The 25155-nt window shown below is 43.4% G+C and overlaps 1 protein-coding gene across 17 annotated transcripts in view; it reads left to right on the top strand.

Moving 5' to 3' along the window:
• Window positions 1-25155, top strand: part of PTPRF (protein tyrosine phosphatase receptor type F) — a 613096-nt gene that overhangs the window by 523954 nt on the left and 63987 nt on the right. For 13 of the 17 annotated variants that reach the window (XM_077334070.1, XM_077334074.1, XM_077334071.1 and 10 more), the window contains 6 exons: window positions 8587-8856; window positions 10820-11401; window positions 11859-11992; window positions 16136-16280; window positions 20938-21243; window positions 24115-24308. In XM_077334070.1, the coding sequence (XP_077190185.1) occupies window positions 8587-8856; window positions 10820-11401; window positions 11859-11992; window positions 16136-16280; window positions 20938-21243; window positions 24115-24308 (1631 nt within the window). The remainder of the gene's footprint in view (window positions 1-8586; window positions 8857-10819; window positions 11402-11858; window positions 11993-16135; window positions 16281-20937; window positions 21244-24114; window positions 24309-25155) is intronic. The other 4 variants (XM_077334085.1, XM_077334083.1, XM_077334086.1 and 1 more) reach the window with 1 other exon arrangement.

The following is a 25155-nucleotide window of genomic DNA, read 5'->3' as shown; positions in this document are numbered from 1 at the left end:
TGCCCAGCAATCATGCCCTGAAAATATAACACAGTATTTTCATATGCAAAGAATTCCAAGATATATCCTTTTCTCCATGGGGTCTTTGCAGTTCCACATATGGGAACTCTGGTTAGTTCTAGAGCTCAAGCCAAAGAGTTGGCATTCGGATCTGTCAAGAAATACATCTGCTCCTGTGCCTTTCTCAGGGGAAGGGATGAGTGCCTTCTGGCTTGGTTTTCGTTAGACTGGTGTACAATTGTCCTAAGAAATTTTATTTTTTGACTCTGCTTTGGCCTGTAGGAATGTTTCCTTCTTTTTTATCCTTACTGTCATCTGCTTTCTTTTTCCTTCTCCCAGGTACTTATAGTAGATTCCCCTTTCCATCTTGCTCTACCAATGGAATGCTTAGGTAACCCCAGTGGATAACAATGTGTTTAAGAGAAAGCCATGAGATTTCCTGCTCCTTTTGCACTAATTCACAACATAGTCGTTGAGAAATTGTGTTTCCAAACTTAAGTTTCTACTTTAGGAAGCAGTCCTTGTGGCCCATAAAAATGGCTCAACCAACTCTTTCGTGTGCAGAGCCAACATTTTCTGTTACTGACCATCTGCTGCCTCTTTGTTGGTGAACAGACTCAGTCATCCTCCGATTCTGAATGTTATATTTACAACTGATGGTATGATAACTCTGGAGCACAAAAGGAGTCAATATGCGGGACTGCTCAGAAATCATGAAGAATAAATAGAGTTTACCCGTAATTGATGTTCTTTGAATTGCCATGTTCGCAGTCATACAACTTATCTTTCTCCACTGCTGCTATCTCTTATACTTTCTTGCTAATGAGAGCTGCTAGTGGTGGCATGAAGAAATTGAGCAGCGAAATATCCCTTTCTGTGGATATGTGCTGAAGGGTAGACCCTTCCCACAAGGATGGGCTTTGAGCACTAATTAATTACTTAAAGTTGTATTAACTTTCCAGAGTTACCTTTTGTACTAGTTTAGAATCTATATGTGTGACTGCACAGATGACCATACAAAGAAATTCAGCTACAGGTAAGCAGCCTGTTTTCTTTAAGTCATCCGCCACCAAAGCCTTGTAGGGAAAATGATCAGTCCACAATGGGTCTGTTGAATTTTGCTTCACTATAAATGCCCCAAACCACAAGTGTTTAATGGAAAGATACTAGGTATTAAATATTCCAGGGAGATTTCCCAGGATTTATAATTAACAATTACATTTGATAATGACATTTTAGGAATTTTTTCAGCTTTACTTACAACTATGCACTGTTCACCCATGCATTTAATTGCTGCTCTGCAATTGCTACCAGGTTATTTATTAAAGAATTATTTTATCTTGATACAGCAGCTCTCCACCCCCCCCCCCCGGTGTTATGTTATTTTCAGAAGGGAATGAATTCAAATTTTACAGCAGCACATTCTGCTTCTCCCTTGCTTTGCTATTAGCATGTCACCAGGCTGAACCATGATGTGTCTTTGGCATTGCACCACTGTAATGATAGATCTTCTTTATATGGGGTTGTCAGTGCAAATAATTAGCCCTAAAAGTTATAGCTGAAATGTAATCCAAAAATGGCAAGGCCCTGTTTTGGAAATTGTCTATAAAATGTCAGCACTCAGGGAAGCATTGGGAACATAAATACTGCAGCATTGTTTGAGTGAAAGATTAGACTCCAAATGCATTTTCACTCCTTCCGATTCCCCCTCCCCTCCTGCTGGTGATTCTGTCAATAGATTGTGAGGCCCCAGGAGCCACCTCACCATCAGGAAAAAATTTTTTAAAGGATTGTAATAAAGAGGGGAGGGAGCTGGCCAGATGAAGCCGATAATGGCTTTCTGTCTGTGCTTTCTCTACTTTCCAAAAACAAGTGATGTGATCAGAAGTGGACATTAGAGCACCTAAAGCAAAAGAAGTAGTTGATTTCATAGCACAGTGCCTTAGCCTCATCCACCCTGAAAACCAAACCAAAATGTGGGAGCTGACAGAGGTGGACAAGTTATATAGAAGATAAGAACATGATGCACCCACATTCATTAATTTTGTGGAAAAATTGATGATGCAGGATGCATGCAGTTACCACCATCAGGGGAAGACTGATAAGCCAGTTAACTCTAAGCGGGAGAGAATTAATTTTGGCCACTTGCCCTTCAATGGCAATTTATTGCGGTCATAATTCAGAAATTATTTTATCAAAATCAATTGTGTAAAATACATAACATTTCTGATTTGATACCATTACCTTGCCTTTTCATTTGAGCTGTTATGGTAAGGGGGAGGGGTTATAGCAACCAAAAATGCTGCAAACAAAGTCTCACATTTTTCAACTCTGATCATCCTGACAAATTTATGACAAAGATTGGAAGTTGTAAGCATACAGCAGACAGAGAATACCTGTAGAAAGTGAGGCAAAGTGTGTGGAAACTGAAGGCATGAAAAGAGCAGGATCTCTGGAACCAGATGTACCCAAGATGTATAGTGGTAATTGTACAAATTTATTCTATCCTGTTGTGCAGTAGAGATGTGCATATATCCTGCTATACAGTAGAGGTGTACATTCAGTATATCCAAGTTGAAAAATAGCCCCAAAATACCTTATTGATATTTTCCAATTATTCTTTCTGCCAAATATAAATTGGGGCTGAATTTCAGCTATCCAAAATGGACACCTTCCAAAAATCAAAAAAATATTCAGTTTTTTGGACAGCAGGATATGTAAAAGGCATTTCAATGCCTTACAATCTCTTTACATGCCTTCTGGGTAAATTCACCACTTACAGAAGATGCTTAACGGGACAGCAAGTCCTTTAAATGCCCTCAGATTTCATTTATGGCTTGCAAAATGTAATTAAAGGAATTACATTCCCTTTAGATATCTCCCCCCCCCCTTCCATTGAAAGCAATGGAGGATGTGGGCACTTTCTTTGGACTCCCTGGTCCATTCTTTTTGAAACTTGGGAGGATTTTTTAGGAGATGTACCAGCAGGTATGCCACAAATTTGGTGCCTTTACCTCAAGAAACAGCTCCCTCCCAGAGCCTCAGATACTCAGAGATTGATTCTCCATTATACCCTATGAGAAACATTGACTATAATGGTCCTTAAATTGTATAATGGAGTAAAAAAATGGGATTGGGATTTGGTAACTGTTTGGGAATCCTAAATTTTAGGAATTCAAGAAGTGTCAATATTTTTCCAGTTCTATATGAGGAGTAGGAGAATGTTAACCATTCAGTCAAGTCCAATTCATAGTGATCCTATGGCTCAAATGTTGCCACAATTTCGCATCTTACACTGCTTCTTTTAATTGTATAATATTCTGGCCAGAGTCCATTTTAATTGTATCAAACCACTGCATTCTTTGGCAGCCTGGTTTCCCTTTACCACTGACCAATCCTAGCATGATTGCTCTCTCCAGTGAGTTGGATAGCATGATATGAGGTGAGTTTAGTATACCTGAATGCAAAAAATATCAGGGTTATGTTTGGGGAGGGGGGGTTGCATACTCCTACTGTGTGGTAACTGAGCACAAAAATGATGACATGATTGGAAAACTAGTCCTAATACATCCCTTCCTTTGGAGGAATGGTGGCTGGCTAGGGGCCATCATTTTCAATTTGAATTGGCCACTTCCTCTACTCCATTTTTCCCATGGCTAATCTTATCTTAGCTTTGCTGCAGTCTTTCATAGTAGTTTTTATAACTACCCTGCTCTTCGCAATTGTCTAGTGCCTGGAGTTTTCCAAGCTGGAAGCAGAAAAATAGATGGGAGGGCTCTAAGAATTTACCTCACTATTTGGTGAAACCTGAGAAGCAGCTGCTCCAATATGAGAGAAGCAGGGTGATTGATCCATGTTCATTTGCTGTGGATGCACGGAAGGTGCACACTAATGCATGCTGAATTATTAACACCTCCCTACCTACCTCCCAATACAGCCTGTATCTCCCTTCCACATCTCTATGAATGTAGAGCTGGTTTCTGCTGGTCAGTTCTTCCCATCTCCACTTCCGTTAGAAAGCTTAGAACACGCTGTCACTTTCTGCCTCAAGGGCCATCTTCTTGAGTAGCATGTATGTTCAGTTCAGTGGGGAACTTGATGGATTATTCAACTTTTGGAAGCCCTGCTCTGGAATGAATGACAGTAGATCTCATGTTTGATAATCTGCTGGATGAAACAAACCCTGAGACATTCTTACCCATTGTTGTATACAGTAGCTTTCCGCATGTATTTATTGTAAAATCTCCAAATTGTTCACTTCTGTTTTATCCCAAAATAATGTTTAAATAAAAAAGCCAGAAAACTCAACCCTGGCAAATTCTGTTCAGGAAAAGAAGTGGTGTGAAAGAAAGGACCTATTAGTATCAATAATATTGAGTCTGTTTAGCAAGCATCTGTGCCGACCTGACCTCTGCCATGTGTTTTGAAAGCTGGAAGAGGCTTTTCTGTAAATTTCCTGCAGTTGGTGAGAGTAGAGCTGCCTTAAATTATTGATGGACTCTTATGGCAGGGAGAAGAGAGCAACCAGGGCCTGGTAGAAGCATGTGTGGATGATGTGCAAGCAACTCTCACCAGCTCTGCCAGAGCATTCTAATGCTTATTGACAACCTTGCTCCACATCCCACTGGATTTAACAGACAAAGAAGCTGCCAATTATCCTAGAATGATACACTGATGTTGAGGAGGAATCTGCCTTGTTCACCTTTCTAAGCATCCTTGCTAGATTATAATCCAGGCTGGATTGACAGCAGCATCTCTGAGACCATCCTTCCTTCTGTTATTGACATTTTAAGGCCTAGATGTCTGGAAGGAAAGGAGAGGAGACTGCTCTCACCCTCAGTGAGGTGCCCATTTAAGCCTCCATCGATTGCCCTGCTCTTGTTCTTCCCCTTTACGTAATGAGAACTACAGTCTGATTTTCAGCAGTTCCTCTGTGTATTAGCAACTAGACAAGCAGTCTATCAGAAATAAACCACCTTGAGAGAATCCAGGGAGAGGAGGCAAGGCCTGGGGTCAGCACTATTGAATCTTGCAGATACTAATTTCTACACCTTTCATGGAGGGAAGTCCTCATTTCTTCCTCTAGCCAACATATGACCTATTTGTACAAGCAGAATTGTACTGCATCTCTCCTCTCCACTTGAGGAAATCAAAGAATTGGTCTCTGCTGGTCTGCTCTTTGCTTTTCTGCTGCTGCATGATGACTTAGGAAATGCTATTTCACTTCTCCCTGTCCATTCACTGCCCATTCCAGGAAACCCTTTTTATTTCCACTTGGTTAATTTACAATCCATAGGTTGGATACGGTGGAAGATTTCTATGGACAGAATAGGTTTACATCTGCAAAATGCGACTTCCCCCTCTCCCTCAGCAAGATCCTCCAAAATGTGGCCTGTGGGGGTACCCCCATAAACAGTATGTGGGGGGGGGGAGTCTGAGGTCTGCCACTGGATGGGAAAATGGAGGAAAACCGTATCAATCCTTCTGTGCACAGAAATCCTCTGCTGGTCTAAACCTATTTATGCAACTACCAGTTTTTTTTTTGGGGGGGGGCATATGACTGAAGAATCCCCTCTTAGGACAACACTATAAGTCTGTTTTGCTTATAACATGCAATGTTTAGCCTGCGTAGAGTGGCTGGAGAGCTGGGTCTAAGCCTAGGGCATAAGAAAGGCAACCACATAGCAAGAAGGCTGCTATGCTAAGCATTAACTGTCAATGAAATCTGAACAAAATGGCATCTAAGAGAAGAATTGTAGTAAATTCCTTTCTCTACCCTTATGCCCTGTTCTTCATGATCCAAATGCTATGAGAGAAGAAAAGGGTTTGCCAGCTCAGTGCCTGTGCTGGCTTTAAAGAGACTGAATATACAGCATTTGGCTGAGTCTTCTTGTAGAATTAGTAGTACTCCTTTGGTGCCCTTGGGTCCTGTCTTTGTGAAACTGCCCTTTGGCTAAGGGACTTGCCTGAAGCTTGCTTTTAAACATACCTGTTATTTTGCAGGAATTGGAGGGGGAAGGGATATTTTCATTACATTCATCCTGTGGCTGGGGTAGAAAGGACCCATCACAGATACATCGTCAAGTAACCTTTTCTCTTCCCCTGCCACTAGAATAGTAAACAGCAGCTTTCAAAAAGGGCAAGAGGTTTTCTCGATAGCACTTTGCTGGATGAACTAAACTGCTTATCGTCAGATACACAAACCATGTTCTTTCTTCCCAAGCATGGTCCTGACAGGTTCTTTTATGGCCAAAATTGAGACAGCTGGGGGTTGATGTCTGAAGGACATATCAGAGAATGCAGTACTGGTGGAGACTTGCTCTAAATTTAACCATTAATTAGGCATGCATTTGGGTGGGGGGGCTTATGTAAGCCAGGGGTTGCTGTAAGAACAATCTTGCCTGTTGTCAGTAGGATAAGTAGCAAGAGTGTGTGTATTTTTGCATGCTAATGGCTTATTTTAGCCCTTCTGCGTGAATGCCCCCCAGTTTCTGCCCTGTGTCCAATGCCTGCATTTCTGTACATTTCCTCCCCCTCTATCCTGTTATGCTTTTGTTTTTTTGGTCTGGATTGTATAGCAGCTTCTTTCCCGTGCTTGACCTCCTGCCATGCATGGTGCATGTCAAGTCAATGAACAATTGCCATGCACGAGCCTGTAACAGTACTCCTTAAGCTTGCTTTTCTTTGATATTAGCTTGGTTGGTAAGCGGGTGGGAAGTTGTTTAGTCCCTGGATTGAGATTCAGCATATGAACAACCTCTTCTTGTACTGGCTCAATACCATGTTCATCGCGGGGATTGGGGTGGGGGAGAAGTCCTGCTTCTTGCCGATCAAAGCCAGGCTGTGTTGGACAACCACTCATCATGTTGACCCATTGCCATGTCCATCAAGTACCTGGGTATCCTCATAACTGTGTAGAGCACTGGTTTGCTTTAGTTTCTGTCTTGTTTGGGGAGTGTTCCGCTGTCAGTCAGGTAACAAGCCTCTTGCTGGCAATCATGCATGTAGCTATTGATTTGAGGTTAAATAATTGATTAAAGAAACCGCCCGCAAGACTATAGATTTAGACATTTGAAAATATGCACATTATCGTTTCCCCCACCTCACCCCCCAGCTGGCAAGAGCTAATGAGCTCTGTTTTGTCACTGAGCTGGTGTGTGGTGTGCACACACTGTTGACAGTATTGTCTAATTTATCCCCAAACCCTCACTCTGTTGTACAAGATTGCGTGGGGGCTTCTATGTGTTCAGTCTATTTCTGTGAGTCTGCTGGTTTGGGAATGAATCATCAAAGAGAGCTCAAGCAAAATTTGATTAGGGGAAGTGTCAGCCTGTCAGGCAGAGAGCTGAGTCTTGTCAGCCTGTCTGTCAGCAGCTGCCCCCCTTCTAACGAGATTTTGTGATGCTGCAGATGGCACAGGAGGAAACCCAGCTCGAGGCTCTCCCAGTGGGCTCCAGCCCAGAGTGAGTCTCTCCCATCTCAGTCAGAAGGATTCCGCCGTGCTGCTCCAAGTCAGCCTCATTGTACTGCAGCTACTCTGCGGGCCTTGTTGCTGCGGACTGGAGATGCTAAGGAGCAGAGGGCTCCCTACAAGCTAATCAGCCCTACGCACATGTGTGCATACACATCACAAATGTGCACTGACATCTCCGTTCCAGAGAAGCAGGCTTTCCGGAAGAGGAGCGACATTGCAGTTTCCCCCTCTTTTTAAATACAACCTGAAATGAGTTTGCCCAGAGGAGACAAAGATTTACTGTGCTCAGTTGTGTTTCTCTATTCCTGCTTAAATTGGCCCATAACAATGTCCTTACAGAAGGGGCCTCATTGCTCAATGTCATTTTCCTGACTGAGGTGTGTGCAGCCAGGGAGCTGCAGTGAATCTGAGGGTTTGACTACTAATAAGCCCAGTAAGGAGTTTGATATGAAGAGATGCAGCACAGTGAAATAAGGAGTGATCTGTCTCTTCGAGCACATTCCCAAAGGTGAGGAGGATCCCATTGCCCAAGCCCAGTCCTGTCAGCTTGGATTTGATCTCCGGTCTGTTAGGGGTGAGTGCTTCTCTACCTAGCAAACTGATCTCATTGGGCTCTGAAGTGACCCAGGCTTAGTGCTTTATCTTCCAGATGCTGTTTTAGCTATCAGTGATGCTCACAATAATTTAAAATAAAGCCCTGCAGCTGCCCCTGCAAGGTAGGGTTGGCCTGCAGGTTGCTTTGCTATAAAGCCAGACAGTCAAAGCAGGTAATTTAATCTTGCACAGGCCCAGTTAACCTTATAAATGTGTATGACCATAGTTTCCAATTAGTGGGATGCAGATGAAACAGGCGTACATTTAATGGTATTAATGTGGTTTATATAGTCATAGTTGAGTCAAGAATAATGATGCAAAGAGGCCAGTGGCTAAAAAGGAGAGTCACAGGCAAGCAGTTTGGCAGAGCACCGAAAAGCTCTTGCGCAGAATTCTCTTTTTCTGAATTGATGTGGTATCTCTCACAACAAATTTTGATCCTTTTTCCCCTCACCCCATCCAGGAGAGTACCAATGTCCTGGGCTGTGACTCTACTAGCTATCTGTTCCTTGTTTCAGTGCGGCGAGTGTCACCTCGATTTTCAATCCCTCCAAGCAACCATGAGGTGATGCCTGGAGGTAGTGTGAACCTCACATGTGTAGCAGTGGGGTCCCCAATGCCCTATGTGAAGTGGATAGTTGGAACACAGGAACTAACGAAAGAAGATGATATGCCAATGGGCAGGAATGTTCTGGAGCTGGTCAATATCACTCAATCAGCCAATTACACCTGTGAAGCCATGTCCTCGCTTGGTATAATACAAGCAACAGCACAAATCACTGTCAAAGGTAAGACAACTGATTAACATGCTGGTGAAGAATAGATTTTGACTAGGAAGCCTTCTTGTCTTTGAAATTATTGATGAATGAAGTAAGGATTTGGGAGATCATTTGCTGTTTGGCTCTCTGCCTGGGTTGGCCAGAAGTATTCAGATTAATCTTGTGGAGAGAAATGAGCATATGAAGCCACTTCATAGTGAGTCAGACCATTCAGGTCCATGTTGTCTACTCTGACTGGCATTGGTTCCCTAGTCTCTTTAGCACCTGCTGCTTTAAGTTAAAATGCTAGGAATATAATATTTTGTATGCAAAGCATGTTCTCTACCACTGAGCCTTAGTCCTTCCTTGTTAATGCTGACCAAAACTCACCTTTATGATTCAGAATTCTCACTACATTAGTGGACACTGTGCAGGATCTCTGACAATACAAACTCCCCAACTGAAAAGGGAACAAGCCCGGTGCCAAGTCTTGACAGGGGAGTGGGTATCCTTGAACATTTTGAAGGAGATATGTAAGAACCTCTAACATGCAGTATCAAGTTTTCCATTCCTGGAAAAGGTGATTGAGAAAGCAGTTGCTGAAGAGCTTCAGGTCTTTTGGGATAAGATTTCCACATTCAGTCCATTCAAGTCCAAAGCGGCCGATTAGCTTGCGGCCCGGCAAGCTTCTCGCTTCGGGAGGGGGGGAAGAGAAACTTGCCAAGCCGCTTTAGCGGCCGATTTGCTCACGGCCCGGAGGGGCCGGGAGGGGAAGCCGCAGCCACCGGCATGGCGGCGGCGCAAACGCGCATGCGCGGACTGCCGCGCACGCGCGTTTGCTCCCCTGCCGGGCGCAAACACACGTGCACGGCAGTCCGCACACGCGCATTTGCACTGGGGCTGCCGCACGTGCGTGGGCCCCTGGGCCGCCCTCTCTCACCACTTCGCCGCAGCGGTCCGCGGCAAGCAGAAGCTTGCGGACAGCTGTCTTGGAGTGTCCTATTGAGTATTCTTATGTGAATAAGCAAAATGACCAAAGAATCACAAGGAGAAAACCTGGGAAGGATTTCCCACTTTAACCTTTTCCCTGTAATTTCTCATTTGTGTTCTGTGAGTGCCCCCTTTTCTGGATGAACTAAAATGGCACTGAGCACAGCACATCTGTATCAATCTAGACAAGTTGAAACAGAGTCTGCCTTTGAGTTTTGTTACTTTGCTGAGCATTGTCAGACTTACTGTGAATTCGGTTATCTGGCCCCAGGGGGGGGGGGATCAGTAAGGAGGCCAAGGAGATCCAGAAAAGATAATTCACCTCATATTTTGCTTTTTGGTCACTTGGTACAGCCCAGCTAAACAATTATAGATAAGAGTCCCAGTATTCTAAAATGCTATACTGGCCACATTGTATGTTAGTTGTGCTGAGATACTTCAGTATTCCAGTTGATTTTTAGGAATAATATAGTAAAAGTGTCATCTGAGTCACCAAAACCAATAGCTGCTTTCCTGATAATGCCCCTAGGCTATACAATGTCTCCATATGCTGTCAAGATCCAGCACCTAAATGTGCTTGCCATAACATATTGCAGTTTACAGTCTTTATGTTCTTAGAGCTACAATGTCACTAGAGCTACTGTTCCTCTTAGTGTTCCTTTTGAACTGGCCTTAATCTAGAATTTTCAGAAAGTATCCCAGCTTTAGAACCCTTTTTCCCCTTGGAAAACGTGCCTTGAATCGTTGTTTAAATTACCTTTATTTAGCTTGCTCCCAGTGAGTGCTTTAAGCACATCTAATAACATGATTGCTGTGTTTACCCTTCCATTAAGAAGCACTTCAAGCAATATATGATAATATGTAGTATAAAAACATACACCCAGAGTATGAAATGATTTCTGCCTTTAAAAGAGAATGCTAGCAAGAGTCTGAACCTCTGTATCTCTGCACATTGTAGTACTTGCACTAATCAAATTATTGACAACATTCTTTCTGCTTTCAGCTTTGCCAAAACCACCAACAACTCTAGTAGTGACTGAGACAACAGCAACAAGTGTGACTCTCACCTGGGACTCAGGAAATGCTGACCCTATCTCCTACTATGTCATCCAATATAAGCCTAAGACTTGGGAAGGCACTTTCCAGGAAGTGGATGGTGTGGCTACCACCCGCTACAGTATTGGTGGCCTGAGCCCCTTCTCAGAATATGAGTTCCGTGTTATTGCTGTCAACAACATTGGCAGGGGTCCCCCTAGTGAGCTGGTGGAGGCCCGGACAGGAGAACAAGCTCCATCAAGTCCACCCCTCAAAGTGCAGGCACGGATGCTGAGTGCTAGCACCATGCTGGTACAATGGGAACAACCTGAAGAGCCCAATGGGCAGATCCGGGGCTACCGGGTGTATTTCACTACCAATTCCCACCTACCACTCAACATGTGGCAGAAACACAACACTGATGACAGTCTTCTCACCACTGTGGGAAACTTGATAACTGGGACTACCTATAGTATCCGCGTCTTGGCTTTCACTTCAGTAGGAGATGGGCCCCCTTCTGATGTCATCCAGCTCAGAACTCAGCAGGGTGGTACGTATGATAGGTTGCAGTTGAGCACTGTCAGCTATCTGTATGAAGGAGAGCTGATATTGTGGAGAGCTGATAATCATAGCCTAAGGCCATGTTGAGGGGTGGTCTTCTTATTACAGAAAGGGAAAAATTTTAACCTTGTGCTTCTGAGTAGGACTGATGAGCAATTTGCCCTTCCTCTATATTGAAGGCAGCATTGCATCAATACTGGAAGTTAATATGAGTGGGTGAGGGATGCCTGCATAGTTAATAGTGACATAGATGGGGATAATTAAGTTAATCACCAGTCTGAGAAAAAGCATAACTTCTTTTGCTTGTAGCTTAGAAAAAAGAAAATGGGTTAAACAGAGTTCATGGAAATGCTAGTGAGATGCATTGGCATTAGGGCTCATGACCTGAAAGTTTCCTTAAGCCTCCTTGGCATTTTTTCTCAGACTCTTGTTTTATTGACCCTCAGTTCCAGCCCAGCCAGTGGACTTCCAGGCTGAAGCAGAGTCTGACACACGGATTATGTTGACATGGCTTCCAGCCACCCAGGATCGCATCATTAAATATGAGCTGGTATACTGGGAAGGGGATGACAAGATCCAGGTAGGAGCACCATGATACATTGCTACTAAAATACTTGTACCAAGGCTGTCAATAGGTCTAGGATGCATCTTTTGATGCTATATGGCTATTAGATAATGTTCATGATAATCAGCCTGACTAGTTGTGGGAACATTAGAATCAACGTCCCAAGTGCATCCATTGTATTTTTTAACAGTACCAGAGCATCATCTCCCTAGGGGCCAGCAAGCCACACATGTATGAAACAGGGCCCCCGAGAGAGAGCAACTGCGGTGGCAAAAGGCTCCTGAAGCCAACATTATGCAGCAGTCAGAATGTCTGCATTTCTTTTACTCCAGATGCAGTTCTGCACTGCGGTCGCTTGGGATGCAGGGAAGGCAGAGCTCAGGGAACAGCAGTTGCTCTGCTTTCTGCTCCCGGTGCTTTTCTGTGAAGGAGGTCTTTCAGAACCTTCTAAATGTATCAACCAAGCCAGTATTCAAGGGAGACAAAACCAACCAGCACAGCTCATGGCTGCTACAGTCATTGCCAGGCTGCAGCTTCCTAACAAAGTTGTTTCCAGCAGTCTATCTCCTTTTTCTTCTTATTCCACTCAGCTCTACAGTCTGTCTGCTTAGTCAGATCTGATTGATAAAACACACAATTCAAAATTTTACAAAACTTTAAATTAAAAAATCTAACTTGAAAACACCTTAAAAATACAATTTCTAAAACTACAAAGTACAAACACTGTTTGCCTTATCCAGGGAAAGAGGATAGGGCACTGTGTGAAAATATCATTGCTCAATTGAGCATTAGCTTGGTGGATTTAGGCTGGGAGGTCAGCTGAAATTTTTATGTACTCCAAGGCCTCAACCATAGGCCCAGTGGAACAACTCTGTCTTACAAGCTCTGTGGAACTGCTTAGGGTCCTGCAGGGCCCTGATCTACCAGGATGAGGCCCTAGTTGAGACCAATTTTATTTCTTCCCTGTTTTTGTGTTGAAGGATATAAAACCTTTTCTCTTTCCCACACTTTCCCCTTCTTTCATTTTGCTCTCTTCCTTTCATTCTATGCTTTCATTTATCTTTCCCCATTCCACATCCCTGGTTGGCAACTAGAAAATACTTAAAGATCATTAAGGTCTAGTAACCAGGGCCCCTGACTCCAAAGAGGTGAAACTGGCCTTGACCAGGGCCACAGTCTTTTCAGCTCTGAAGGGTCTGCAAGACAGAACTGTTCTGCCAGGCCTATGGTAGAAGATGCTGGCCTCTCTGCTTGAGAACCCACCTAACCTCCACCAGCTAGACATCAGCTAACCCTCATTTGTTTATAAAGTGGGCAGGTTTAACAATAATTTTAATTGTTTTATAACTTATTATTTAATTTTAATTCATTTATCTATATATTGTACTATACTGTTTTTTAATTTGATGTTACCCGTCCTGAGTCTGTTGACAAGAGCAGGCTACAAGAATAAATTGTAGTAGTAGTAGTAGTAGTAGTAGTAGTAGTAGTAGTAGTAGTAGTAGTAGAGCGGCAAACCCTTGTTAATATTATGAATAGAAATAAAGGAGGGAGGTAATGTTTCCCCATGTTCTATAAGCTAGTAAAAGGATGCTCTCCTCCCACCTATACAAACATGGTAATAGAATGTTAATCTGTTTTAGCACTGACATATATGGAACAGAAGTTAGAACACCATTAAATTAAATTACATATTAAACACTGTTCAGGCAGTGGGGTTTTGTTGTTGTTTTGTTGATGATACATCTAATATTCCTTTGTAAAAGCTACAATACTGTAGATAATAAGCTTCATGTTTTATAACAAATGACAATCTTTGTTATTGTAATGACTTTGTAATCCATTTGCCCGTGCTTTTGTTCAAGGTAAAGATACAAGAGTTAATTTAAAATATAAATACAAGAGTAAATTTAAAATAAATTTCTTACTGATTTACTTATTAAAAGTTTTATGCAATACGAAATTTTAGTGAATTACAGTCCATGTCATCAGATGTAAGAAGTATGACCTATATTGGTACACAGATGCATGTGTGTACAAATATAACATTTCAAAATTAGACAAATTATTTGGATACTAGCAAGAAAGCCCATTGCAACCAGGAATGCAATGGGCGCTAGGACCCAGGGGACACCAGGAGGTGCTTTTTTTTTCTGCTGCGTGGAGCTGTGAAAGGCTCCTACAGGGTTTTTTTTTTCTGCTGCTTGGAGCTGGGAAAGGCTCCTGCAGGGTTTTTTTTCTGCTGCTTGGATCTGCGAAAGGCTCCTACAGGGTTTTTTTTTCTGCTGCGTGGAGCTGGGAAAGGCTCCTACAGGGTTTTTTTTTTCTGCTGCGTGGAGCTGGGAAAGGCTCCTACAGGGTTTTTTTTTTCTGCTGCGTGGAGCTGGGAAAGGCTCCTACAGGGTTTTTTTTTTCTGCTGCGTGGAGCTGGGAAAGGCTCCTACAGGGTTTTTTTTTCTGCTGCGTGGAGCTGGGAAAGGCTCCTACAGGGGGTTTTTTTTCTGCTGCTTGGAGCTGGGAAAGGCTGCTACAGGGTTTTTCTTTTCTGCTGCGTGGAGCTGGGAAAGGCTCCTACAGGGTTTTTCTTTTCTGCTGCGTGGAGCTGGGAAAGGCTCCTACAGGGTTTTTCTTTTCTGCTGCGTGGAGCTGGGAAAGGCTCCTACAGGGTTTTTCTTTTCTGCTGCGTGGAGCTGGGAAAGGCTCCTACAGGGTTTTTCTTTTCTGCTGCCTCTCGTGGGCGTGCCGGCTTGGAGCTCCTACAGGGGTTTTTTTTTCTGCTGCTTGGAGCTGGGAAAGGCTCCTTCAGGGTTTTTTTTTCTGCTGCTTGGATCTGCGAAAGGCTCCTACAGGGTTTTTTTTTCTGCTGCCTCTCGTCGGCGCGCCGGCTTGGAGCTCCTACAGGGGTTTTTTTTTCTGCTGCCTCTCGTCGCGCTAGCGGCGAAAGGCTCCTCCGGGGGTGTTTCTTTTTTCTCTACAGCTTCTCGGCGGCTGGAGTCTTGTGTTGTGTTTGCGGCGGGGGCTTCCTTGTGGCGGCAGAAGGCTTCCCTTCCCCCCCCACCCATCCCCCCCCCGAGGCTCTCTGGAGCCTTCTGCCGCCGGCCGCAGCGGGCTCACAGCGTCGTAGACGCTGTGAGCCCACTGCGGCCGGCGGCAGAAGGCTTCCCTTCCCCCCCCCCACCCATCCACCCCCCCGAGGCTCTCTGGAGCCTTCTCTCGGCCGGCGGAGCGGGCTCGCAGCGTCCACAACGCTGCGAGGCCGCTCCGCCGGCCGAGAGAAGGCTTCCCGGCCCACCCCCCAGCCGAGGCTCTCACCAGGCGGGCCGCCATTTTCCGAGCGAGTGAAGCAGGCAATGGGGAGCCGCGCTTCGCGCGGCTCCCCATTGTCTGCTTGGGGCGGGATTGACACTCGGAGGGGCCAATCAGGAGCCGCTTCGCGGCTCCTGATTGGCCCCCCCCGAGTTTTTATCCCGGACCGGTCCCGCCCTAACTCCTCCCCACTACCCCTTACTCCTTTATACAGTCCGTGGCGCCCGTGGCGCCACGGGCTGTTTACAGATGGGTCATACAGGAAGCGAGGGCGATTTTTGTCCAGGGGCCCATTGTGGCTTTCAGCAGCCCTGACTTGAACTGTTTGGTTTGTGTTTATCAAAACAATGAAAATTCTGCATCGGGTTAACCCAGATTTTGTGCCAAGACACTGTGATGCCCATGACAAGTATGATTTATTACAATAAAACAAATAAGCATATGTGTGATAGTTTTCAAAAAGTAATCTGCTTTTTATGGAGAGGAGAGTACTGAAGACCCATCCTCCTAATAACTGGCAATCCCATTTTGGCTGACTTCAGAGATTACATTAGGCATTTTATTCTTGGAAGAGGGAATGTTGCCATGGTGTAAAGATAGCTAGACTGGACTCTCCCTCTCAACAGACTGTACAACCTCCCAAGGCATGTAAAGGAATATCTCTTGTTAAAAATGCAGTTCTAGTACCTAGGAGTTTGGTGGCTGGTGCTAGTACTGTCAAATGAATAGTAGATAAAAATCCAGTCAGGAACCGAGGAGTCTTTTAGGAGTGGGATGATTTAGTGCCAAAAGCCATATCTGTCCTCAATTTTCATCTTGGTAAAAAGAAAACTTACCTCTTACCTTTTCCAGCATAAGAAGACATTTGACCCAACTTCTTCATATGCAGTTGAAGGGCTCAAGCCAGACACAGTCTACAAGTTCCAGCTGGGAGCCCGCTCTGAGCTGGGACTGGGGGTTTACACTCCAGTTTTGGAAGCCCGGACAGCACAGTCTAGTAAGTGTCACTGCTTGGCTGCAAGAATGTGAACAAGATGCAAAGGGACACATATAGGCATTTTCATGAGAGGTAACAGGTAATGGAATCCATAGCCGGAGTGAAGGGTGAACTATAGCTCTGAAGCACAGCCTCTAGGTAGGGTTCGTGTCTTCTCCTGTCCTTCAGACCCCACTTTTTCCCCATTTCAGTAGGTGGACCTATAAAAAAGGGGAAGGGAATAGGTGGAAAAAAATGGTCAGGATTTAGTTCATGTAAGTGTACTAGCCCATTCTTTTGCCACTCTCTTTGCCACTGCCATCCATTTGTAAGCAGGTTTAGACTGCGTGCCTGATTTCTGCCTCTGCTGCATGCATCTCCCTGCTCTGCATGTGCTCATATCCCAACCAGAGATACCATTGCTCTTTTCCCACTCTCTCAAGGCATATCCAGCCACCTTTGTATTATAAGTATGCCACACACATTGTATTGATGCTACAGTGCAAACATTTGCAAGGGAGGAAGTTTTAACACTTGGGGGAGGGTAATCTTTACAACTAAATGGAATAGTTAATAGCCTCTTACAGGGAAAGTATGCTGAGTGAGGTGTTGTAGTGTATCATGGGGATGCTTGACTTTTATGGAGTGCAAGGAGGAAGAAGACTGTTCCCATAAGAAGGCTCAAGTGAAGGCTTTAGGAAGAGGGTCAGATAAAGAGGTGACCCAAGCTGGATTGCTTTTGTTCTCATCTCAGTCCATGCACTGATAGAGTAGGAGACCAGTGCCCCTTATTGGCAGCTCAAAATTCTGCACATAAGCAGGTTAAAGCTAAGCTTGTTTCCACCAACATTCTTTGAGCCTGCTTTTATGCAGAGAGCTTTACAGAGGGGAGAAGAGACATTTCTGTTTCCACCATCTGTCAAGGATTTTAGTGACTGTATGGGGCAGGCAGTGGGAGAGGCAACAGCAGTTATCTCTGCATGGAGCAGAGGGTGCCTAGAATGAATGAGGATGGGGAAGGACTGTTCCTCTCATGACTGGAACGACCTTTCTTCCTTTCATTAGCATATCAGTCATGAGGATTCCAGCAGCCTAGTTCCACCTGCACTTCAGTTAATAGGATCTCACTGCCAGGACAATGAATTGGACAGAATATAGGAAATGATAATCAAATGGGAACATTATAAATATTTGACGTTGGGGGATGGGGACTGCTTTCTGAATGTGGAAGCTGGTTGTTGTTCTGTTTAGCAGCTGCTGATACAACATGTGTATTGAAAGGCAGTGACTGGGCGCTTTCTCAGCAATTATGCTAACAAAACAAAACAGATAAATCTCAGCCAAAGCAAAGTGCAGTGTAGAGATCTCCAAATGATGGTTCGTATATGAGTAGAGCCACCTTAGCTGTGAAAAGGGTAATGAGGTCCAGCAGCTATAGATGGTTTAATCTGATTTTATCTAGTTTTAAGTGTTTAGTATCCATGGATTCTGATCCACAACTAAAGGATGAATGCATTCCTCTAAGGCAGCCTTTCTCAACCTTTTTACTATTGGGAAACCTCTGAAATATTCTTCAGGCTCCAAGAAATCCCAGAAGTGGTACGATTGTGCAGAATATGGTTGGGAAAGCCTGCTCTAACAGCAGGAAAGGGAGAGGGCTGTATGGCATTAATAATTTGTTTTCCTTTAGTTTGAAGACCACTCTAAGAAATGAAGTACTTGGAACACTAACACTGCTGAATTAGCCGTAGTCTAAGCACAACCTTTCCATAGAGTCTGTTGATATGAGTTGAGCACTCAAGTATGCCTTTCTTGCTCTCAGGATATTTCAAGGTTTTCGAGTCTATGTCATAGCAACAGAGATGTTATCCCAGTCTGTGAAAGATAGCGAGTTTGAATTCTTGTCCTGTTCAGATTGGAGAAAGGAGAGGGGATTTACCTCTGCAGCCCTCTCTTGGTTTCACTCATAAATATTCAGCTTCCTGAGCTTTTATTAAAGGAAATCTGTCATTAAAAAGAAAATGACAGATTTCCTTTAAACTGTTTGAATCAGTGAAACTGGGCAGAGATTGAAGAGTTAACTCACCTTTCTCATGCTTGATCCAAATTGCACATGTGAACAATTTAGGATTTTGAAACAGAACCTATAATCTTCGTCACATCAATTTTTCCCAAAGCAATCCAGATATCTGTTAGTAATTTGCAAAGCAAATGTCCATCCACTACACAGAGCATGGATTTGAGCCCTTTGCCCATTTAGGAAGATAATAACTTGAGCACAGTGAGTGAGTCCTATTGCCTCTGAGAATGTGTGTATTGTGCTGCTTTCCAAATGTGTATAGAAAGTGTGTGTGTGCACTTGCATGTTGGTGTGCCATGAAGAATATTCCTGTATCATGTATTTTTTTCTGTTGATTGTATTTGTATTGTTGAATTTTATTTCAACCTCTTCTGATGTTAAACTGCTGTTTTAGTATTGGCACTTCACAGGCGTGACTCCTACCCAGCCACGAGCAGGCATGAAAAATGCCCCTCCCATTATTTTTTGTTCCAATTGTTATACTTGCCAAAGCGTTTTCTCCTCCCAGTTACTAGGGGGTTTTGCAAGCAGAGGCAAAATTATACCTACTGTTCAGAATCTCTGATTAGTCAGGGAAGTAACTGCTTGGAGTTGAGCCCTCTTCTTTAAAAAGAAGCCTACAAATTAACAAATTTCTGCATCTATTCACTTTAGTTGACTTTTTCCTTTTCCCTCTTATGATGCCCCCTTCCACTTGCCTCCCTCAGATGCAAATTTCTCCTCTGCTTCTCTTTCCATTTACTGACTGGACTGCTCTAGTAATGTTTTTTTTTCCCTTTGCTGAAGAACTCTGACTGTCCTATCTTATCACAGTACAGTATTTTGGCTGTTAGCCCAGGAACCTGAAAGGTTGGAAGTCCCCTTTAACTCAAACAACTTAAATGGCACTCAAGGCATTTTGAAATGCAAAAATAACAAAATATTTTATTGAACATAAAGGGGAGAGATCAAGTGAAATCAGGGGTTGGAAATTTCTGAGATAACTTCATATAGATAACTGAGATAAAATCAGTGCATGCACAGACTTTAGTTCTTATGTTGCAGGCTAATGATAATTTCTTAATCTATTCACAGTTACTTAAACCTTTGAGAGGCTATTGTTGCAGTGTTTTTTCAACAACTTTAGTACACTTTCTTTTGGTATCCTCTGACTCTTTTGGTTTCCAGAAGGCTGGAAACCTCTTTCCAGGATCCAAACCCTTCTCTTGAAACACCAGGATTCATCGTGAGTAGGGGTGTATATTTGGTTTATCTGAGCTGAGGGGAGGAGACTAAAGTGAACCCAGTCAGGATTGCCTTCAGAAGAAGCCAAGCTAGCCCCAGGATTTGTATGCGACAGGAAGAGATTTCCCCATCACATGCAGAATCTGAAGCCGTGCTACAGGATCAGGTTGGCTTTTAAAAATTAAGCTGATATTTTTCTTCAGGAGGAGTCTATTGGACCCCAAAAATTCAGGATTTCAAAAAAATCATGGATTTGAATACCATACTGGTACTGGGATCTGGGCTTTTTTTGGAAATACTGGAATTTTTTCAGGTTCGATAGACCAGACTGAAAAATACCAGATTAAAAACAAAATTGTACAGCCCTAGTCTTGAGTATTTAACTGGCTCTTTTAAGGCAGTTCCTAACCATACCAAGGATCGTTGTACTCTTTGGAGTTAATTTGTTTTTTGACTAGGTAGGGAATTTTCTTATTTCCTTGACCCAAATAGGAGTCTTTGCATACTTCTCAAACTTGCTTTTCCCTTTTTTCCTGTCAAGCTATTCTCAGTCAGGGCGGAATTCCAAAACTCTCAACATTTGACTCTTCTCAGCTAAGGCAGAAATCAGACTGAATTCTCCTCAGCATCCAGTTCAGAGGTTTCTTTTTTTCAGCTGATGCTAATCAATCAGATCTCTTGGAACAGCCTGTCACACAAAACTCTCTGGCTATGTAAAGAATTAACCCTTCACAGTCCTTGATCTGTCTACGCAACACTTCTAAGCTTTTTAAAAGTGCAGTCTGTCACACCTCTCTATCTGTGCCTCCCCACTTTAGCCATGTTTGTTGCACATTTTGTTCCACTTCTGTAGAAACTTGCTACATGACCTTCTACTCTGTATCTCACTATAGAACTATATGTACAATAGACTTATTTTTTATAGTTGACTACTGCCCATATTGTGCACTATTTCAGTCACAGCTTCCTCACAAGATATGTCCCAGCAATCTTTTTCATGCAGAGTATCACCAAACAAATGGGAATGCAACATAGTACTTGCTTTCTTCATGCTTTCTGTCTTTTCTAAATTTGTTCATCTCCTGTTTTCTATTCTGCTTGTTCTTTTGATACCTGATCTCTCTTTTAGATTATCTAGTAACTTTCTAGCACTTTCCTGTAACATGAATAGTGCCACTGTTCTACACCGCATAATGACACAAACGTTCCCTGTGGGCCTAACTGCTCCTCATGTGTTTCCAAAAAAGAAAGGTGAGGGTTTTGCTATCTTCTAGGAGAGGCTGTACTGGCTGGGTAAGACCTCCCTGTAGACTTTGTTTTGTTTGTTGTTCAACCATTTCCCTTCATCTCCCCACTTCATTTATTTATCCCTAGCCCCTTCTGCCCCACCCCAAGAGGTTGAGTGTGTAAGCACCAGCTCCACAACCATCCGGGTAAGTTGGGTGCCACCACCGGCTCAGAGCCGCAATGGAGTCATCACTCAGTATTCCATTGCGTACCAGGCGATAGAAGGAGAGGACAGCACCAAGCATGTGGTTGAGGGCATCGGACATGAGCACTCCAGCTGGGATATCAGCAACCTGGAGAAATGGACAGAATACAAAGTGTGGGTGAGGGCTCACACAGACGTGGGTCCTGGGCCAGAGAGCAACCCTGTTTTGGTTCGCACTGATGAAGACGGTAGGTTCATGACCCATGACTAAAGGTAACAAGAGCTCTTGGTTCTCATAGTGTAGTAGCACTAGCAGTGGTGGCGGGCAAACTTCTCTCCGCTCTTGGAACAGCGCACCCATTACCTCCTTTTGAGAGCCACACATACACTTTAAAATTAATCAGGGCCATCAGCTTATTTAGGCATTCTAGAAATTGGGGCTTAATTGCAATCAATAAGAAAGGTATCCTTTTTGGATAGGGTTCATATGTACAAAACTCCTAGCAGACATAATGCATACATTATCCGTTCCCTCTCTGGAACCTGGTGATCACATGGGCTGAGCACTCTCTGTCAGGGACACTCTGAGCAAAAATTGTGTTGCATAAACCAGTCTGTCAGTTATGTCATGGCAACTTAAACCTCTCCCTTAGAATGTGCCAGTGTTTATAGTGACAGGAGGAACTTCCCAGGCTGCCCTCAGAGGCTAGAGAGGGCACAGGCAGGTAAATGGGGTGAGGGAAGCCACTCAGCAAACTGAGAGCAGGCATTCTTTACATTTTTCTTTCTTTATTTTTTTCCGATCATGCTATATTGCCCCTTGCACTGTCACAGTGCTGGGAAGTGATGCATGGGAATGTTCATTGAGTACTCTCAAATGTCGCTAGCGCATCTGCGTGTCCTGCTGCTTGAATTGTTTGCTTTAGTTCTCATTTAGCAAAGCCCTTGCCGGAGGGAAATTTCTACCCTAGAAATGTCGCAGTAAGCTCTCTGCGTTAGTTTGAGGGCTGCACAGTTGGCCATCCCAGCTAAGTTCTCTGTCAGGAATGCTTTGGAAGCTTTCTGATGCACTGATTTTTTCATAGGTATGTAGAAACACAAGAAGGGGGTGAAAAGCCATTTGCATTCTGAAATATTATCTTTCAGAAGTGCACCCTACCTATAATTAGGGTGATTTCTACTGATCCAACAGTACCTGCTCCCTAGAAAACTGCTATTATCATAAGGCCTTCTATTTGAATAAGATTTTTACAGCCATGTCTGTCCAAAAGTTAAAGCTAAGAACACAATCCATATGATGACTTTTATAGGGACCCGCCTAGTGACACATAACTGTGCCAGGTGGTGAGATGTGTACTACTGAACCTGAAAGCTTGCACACTGTCATGTGTCATTGGGTTTGCCCTACTAAGAGGTATTATATGGACTGTGTTCTTTCCATATCATTGTGTAAAACAACTCCTGCAAAATCTGTATACCTCTCTGTCCCCAATTAACCTCTTGCTGCCCTAGTAATCAGGGCATAGTGTGTTTTTTGTCCTGCAGTAGTAGAACAGCATTCTGTGCTTTCAAGATAATGCTGAGTAGGGTCATGTTAAGGATACTTTTTGAAGGGAACACACCGGTCTGTCTTTCACATGTACAAAAAAAAGGTACTTCTGGAGAACCTAATTTTTTTTCATTGAAGGGTGTTGTCACCCAGAGTAATGAGTATGCAATTTTTCCAAATTGTCAGTATGGTATAAACTGACTTATGAACACGTTTCCTCTTGCAAGTAAATTAAGTTTTCACATCATTTTTTTTTCATTTTATTACTGAAAAGTACTATGTAAGTTGAATGCAGAGCCAAATATTTCAGTCTCCAGAGTTGCCTTTCTCATATGCTGCTTTCTACAAGAGTGGAGCAATTGCTCTTAGAAGAGTTACGTTATAAATGCTTGTTCACACATGAGCAGACTGTTTCATTCATCCCCACCTCACAGAATGTCTGTTGTGGGGAGAGGAAAGAGAAGCCGATTGTAAGCTGCTTTGAGACTCCTGGTAGAGAAAAGTGGTATATAAAAACCAACTCTTATTTATTTATTTATTTATTTATTTATTTATTTATTTATTTATTATCTTTATATACCGCCCTCCCCAGGGGCTCAGGGCGGTTTACATAATAACATAAGAACAATACATGGAACAGTCTATAAAACATTTGAATAACCGTGAAATAATAAGTGATAAGTGTAAACATATAACATTATAATTGTATAACCAATAAACAATACAATGTTGCAACATACAAACAGGTCCAGAGTGGTGTTCTGGGGGGGGGGAGCAGGGGGCCTTTGGTCGCTGTTGGTTATATCTGGTCTCAACCAAATGCCTGGCAGAAGAGCTCCTCCTTGCGGGCCCTGCGGAACTGTTTAAGCTCCATCAGGGCCCTGATCTCCTCCGGGAGCTCATTCCACCAGGTGGGGGCCAGAACAGAGAATGCTCTGGCCCTGGTCGAGACCAGGCAAACTTCTTTAGGGCCAGGGACCTTTAGCTGGTTGGTAGCAGTGGAGCGCAGGGCTCTTTTGGGGGCGTAGGCAGGGAGGAAGATCTTCTATATCAACAGTGTAGTCAAAATTATGTGCCATTTGCTCCCTTGTCAGGGAATAAATGTGGGGGATTTGTGCATTGTATACCTCGGTTGATGTGTATAGCAAAATGTGGTGGAGTTCTCTTGTGCAGAAAGAAGACGTCTTGGTTCTTATATGCCGCTTTTCTCTACCCGAAGGAGTCTCAAAGTAGCTTACAGTCACCTTCCCTTTCCTCTCCCCACAACAGACAGTGAGGTAGGTGAGGCTGAGAGATCCCTGATATTACTGCTCGGTCAGAACAGCTTTAACAGTGGTGTGGCAAGCCCAGGATCACCCAGCTGGCTGTATGTGGAGGAGCGCAGAATCAACCCCAGCTTGCCAGATTAGTAGTTGGCACTCCTAACTACTACACCAAGCTACACCTTTTATAACAAATAGGTTTGAGGGCAAGACTGGGGAGAAGGATCACCTAGAGGTAGAGAGTGTGGCTATTTAACAGTTGTTATATAATGATGGTTTCTGACTCAGTTTCCCCATACAAATTCCAGTGCCCAGTGCTCCACCAAGGAAGGTAGAGGTTGAGCCAGTGAACTCAACAGCCATTCGTGTCTCCTGGAAATCACCCCTCTCCAACAAGCAACATGGCCAAATCCGGGGTTACCAGGTCACTTATGTGAAAGTGGAGAACAATGACTCACGTGGACAGCCTGTCATCAAAGATGTCATGTTTGCAGAATCCCAGGTATAGTATTGATGTATGTATGTATGTATGTATGTATGCAGAATTACTTATATTTGCTTTGTTGGGTCTTGAATCTGTAAGCTGGAAATTATTTTTATTTTACATTGTTTTAAATGTATTTTTATTATTGTTATTGGGTTGAACTTTTTATTGTACTCATTCAAATTCTAAAGAAGCAGTACAAGAGTTGGTGAAGAATTACACAGCTTGTGATGTACCCCCTGTAGCCATAGGCCACCAAGCACCACTCATAGAACAAGTAATGAATAAGAAAATGATTGAAGAAGTAACTGTTTTAGTAACTACTATGAAAAAAAACAACAAACTGGACAGAGACTGATCCCTTCCAACAGAAGCGTTAAGAAAGGGTTATTGTTATTTAAATGTTGCTGTTCTGTTCCTGCTTTAAAAAATAAGCAGAGGATAACCAGATGAGATTTTTGGATTCAGGTGCTTCTTAGGACTGCTTTGGAAACTAACTTAAAGTACTTTTTGTTTGTATATTTTTCCTCTTTCCTGACAATATTGGGATGATTGGGATGTTCTACCAAAGGCTTGTGAAATATCTCCTTCATTAGGAAATGGTCAGTATGGAAGAAGAACGGAATGAGTTGGGTGGCCTGGTCCTTCCTGGACATTACCTTACACATTTAGGGCTCAAACTAGGGTAGGCATTCCACAATGTGTGTCTGGAGCTTCTCAGAACATGCGGAGTGCCATGTTCTACATACAAGAGTACTCCCGCAACACTCACTGAAGTGTAGATCAAAAAAGGTTCAGGAGTTACTTTTTGGGTACTCACTAAAATTTGAATATTGTCTATGATGGAATCTGGGGGGGGGTAGCT

This window comes from Paroedura picta, chromosome 4 (assembly GCF_049243985.1).
Source record: "Paroedura picta isolate Pp20150507F chromosome 4, Ppicta_v3.0, whole genome shotgun sequence".
Classification (NCBI taxonomy): Eukaryota; Metazoa; Chordata; class Lepidosauria; order Squamata; family Gekkonidae; genus Paroedura; species Paroedura picta.
Note: the sequence above shows the minus strand (reverse complement) of the source record. Positions and strands in the feature narration are given on the sequence as shown.